Source organism: Fringilla coelebs, assembly GCF_963513975.1.
Source record: "Fringilla coelebs genome assembly, contig: SCAFFOLD_33, whole genome shotgun sequence".
Lineage (NCBI taxonomy): Eukaryota > Metazoa > Chordata > Aves > Passeriformes > Fringillidae > Fringilla > Fringilla coelebs.
In genome coordinates, this window is record NW_028167443.1 from 1825901 (window position 1) to 1828143 (window position 2243).

The window sequence follows — 2243 nt, forward strand, 5'->3', positions numbered from 1 at the left end:
CCAGTGCAGGGGGACAAGATCTGGGTGGAAGGAGACAGCTGGTAAGGCTTGAAAGTGTTCTCGTTTTGTGCTGAGGATGCTGCATTTTTCAGGCCTGTTCCCAGTAGGACATTTAACTGCAGAACATTTCCAAGTAGATTATACAAGGAGCACAGCAAGGCAGGGGCTGCATAAAAAGGGAAATCCTGCTTTTTTATTCTACTGCTCTGGGTTGCCTGGAGGGGAATCTGCACATAGATAATCATATCTCAGATCAAGCTGAGAAAAATGAAAGAAAATTCTCTCAGATGGTAATATACCAGCCAGTGACAGAAATCAGCACAGGGTTGCTCTTAGAGGCAGCATCAGTGTAATTTTCCAGCCTCCTCAGGGTTGCTCTGACATTGCCATCAGAGCCTGCAGAGCCGGAGCTGCCCCTGGGCAGTGCCTGAGCTGGGAGGGGTCTGAAGAGCACAGCTGAGCCCCCAGGGCTGGGCTGGGCTCTGGCAGCACTGGCAGGGCCCAGCCCTGGGCACTGGGAAGCAGCTGCTGGCAGGGACAGCTCCAGGCAGCAGAGCCCTTGGCAGGCAGTGCGGGGAAAGTGCCGCCAGGCTGTGCTGGGATATTTAGAGTCCTCTCCAAACCCAACTATTCCATGATTACTTTTTTTACAGATCCCCATGTGCAGCCCCAGCAAATGTCCAACAGCAGCTCCATCACCCACTTCCTCCTGCTGGCATTGGCAGAAACACGGCAGCTGCAGCTCCTGCACTTCTGCCTCTTGCTGGGCATCTCCCTGGCTGCCCTCCTGGGCAACGGCCTCGTCATCAGTGCCATAGCCTGCAGCCACCACCGGCACACCCCCATTTACTTCTTCCTGCTCAACCTGGCCCTCACTGACCTGGGCTCCATCTGCACCACTGTCCCCAAAGCCATGCACAATTCCCTCTGGGACACCAGGAACATCTCCTACAAAGGATGTGCTGCACAGCTCTTTTTCTTTCTGTTCTTCATCTCAGCAGAGTTTTTCCTCCTGACCATCATGTGCTACGATTGCTACGTGTCCATCTGCAAACCCCTGCACTACGGGACCCTCCTGGGCAGCAGAGCTTGTGCCCACATGGCAGCAGCTGCCTGGGCCAGTGCCTTTCTCTATTCATTGCTGCACACAGCCAATACATTTTCCCTGCCCCTGTGCCATGGCAATGCCCTGGGCCAGTTCTTCTGTGAAATCCCACAGATCTTCAAGCTCTCCTGCTCCAAATCCTATCTTAGGGAACTTGGGCTTCTTGCTGTTAGTGTCGGTTTAGGACTCAGTTGTTTGGTGTTCATTGTTTTCTCCTATGTGCAGATCTTCAGGGCTGTGCTGAGGATCCCCTCTGAGCAGGGACGGCACAAAGCCTTTTCCACCTGCCTCCCTCACCTGGCTGTGATCTCCCTGTTCATCAGCACTTCCACATTTGCTCACCTGAAGCCTCCTTCCATGTCCTCCCCATCCCTGGATTTGGCCCTGTCTGTTCTGTATTCAGTGGTGCCTCCAACCCTGAACCCCCTCATCTACAGCCTGAGGAATCAGGAGCTCAAGGCTGCAGTGTGGAGACTGATGACTGGATGCTTTCAGAGGCATTAAACTGCTGGCCAATTTCTGCAAATCACTTCTAATAAAACTCATCTTTGATACTTCTTGTTGGTTTCATTTTGTAGGTTTTTTTTGTTTTACTTTTTTCATATTGTCCATAAAAAAAAGGCATTGTTTCTGCCCTTTCTCACTTTTCCCCCCGCAACCTTCCCTGTGGCCGCAGACTGTGTCAATGAGGGGCTGCAATCTTGCTGGATTTAAAGGAACGAAAGGATCTCCCAGCAGAGTTTTCTGCAGAGATGGCCTTTTGTTGCCTTCTCTGGAGCTGCAGCAGCAATGTCTGTGTGCAGAGCTGGGGGCAGATCAGTGCTGGCACAGCAGCTGTGCCCAGCAGCAGCAGTACTTGGTGTTGCCAGTGCTGCTCCCGTGGCTCTGCCCTGCTGCCCTAGTGGCCCTGGTGGCCCTGGTGTTGCTGTAGGGCCTGAGTGCTCTCGGAGCCCGGTACAGTCCTGGGGTGGCAGTGCCAGGGCTGCAGCAGGGACAGGCCATGGGCACTGCTGGGGCAGTGCTGACGCCTCAGGCCAGGCCCTGGGGGCTCCAGGCTCCTTGGCCAGACTCTCTCAATAACACAGCCAGGCCAATGCTCAGCACAGAAAACCCCCGTGAGCGGCGCCAGGTTTGCCGT

General features: G+C 54.2%; 1 protein-coding gene across 1 annotated transcript; it reads left to right on the forward strand.

The window, feature by feature from the left end:
* Positions 1–676: 676 nt before the first annotated feature.
* Positions 677–1844, forward strand: LOC311165902 (olfactory receptor 14A16-like; the record flags this gene model as incomplete). Its single annotated transcript, XM_084227393.1, has 1 exon — positions 677–1844. One exon carries the CDS (start codon positions 677–679, stop codon positions 1607–1609), a length of 933 nt encoding a protein of 310 aa, XP_084083519.1. The 3' UTR covers positions 1610–1844.
* Between the last annotated feature and the right edge of the window lie 399 nt (positions 1845–2243).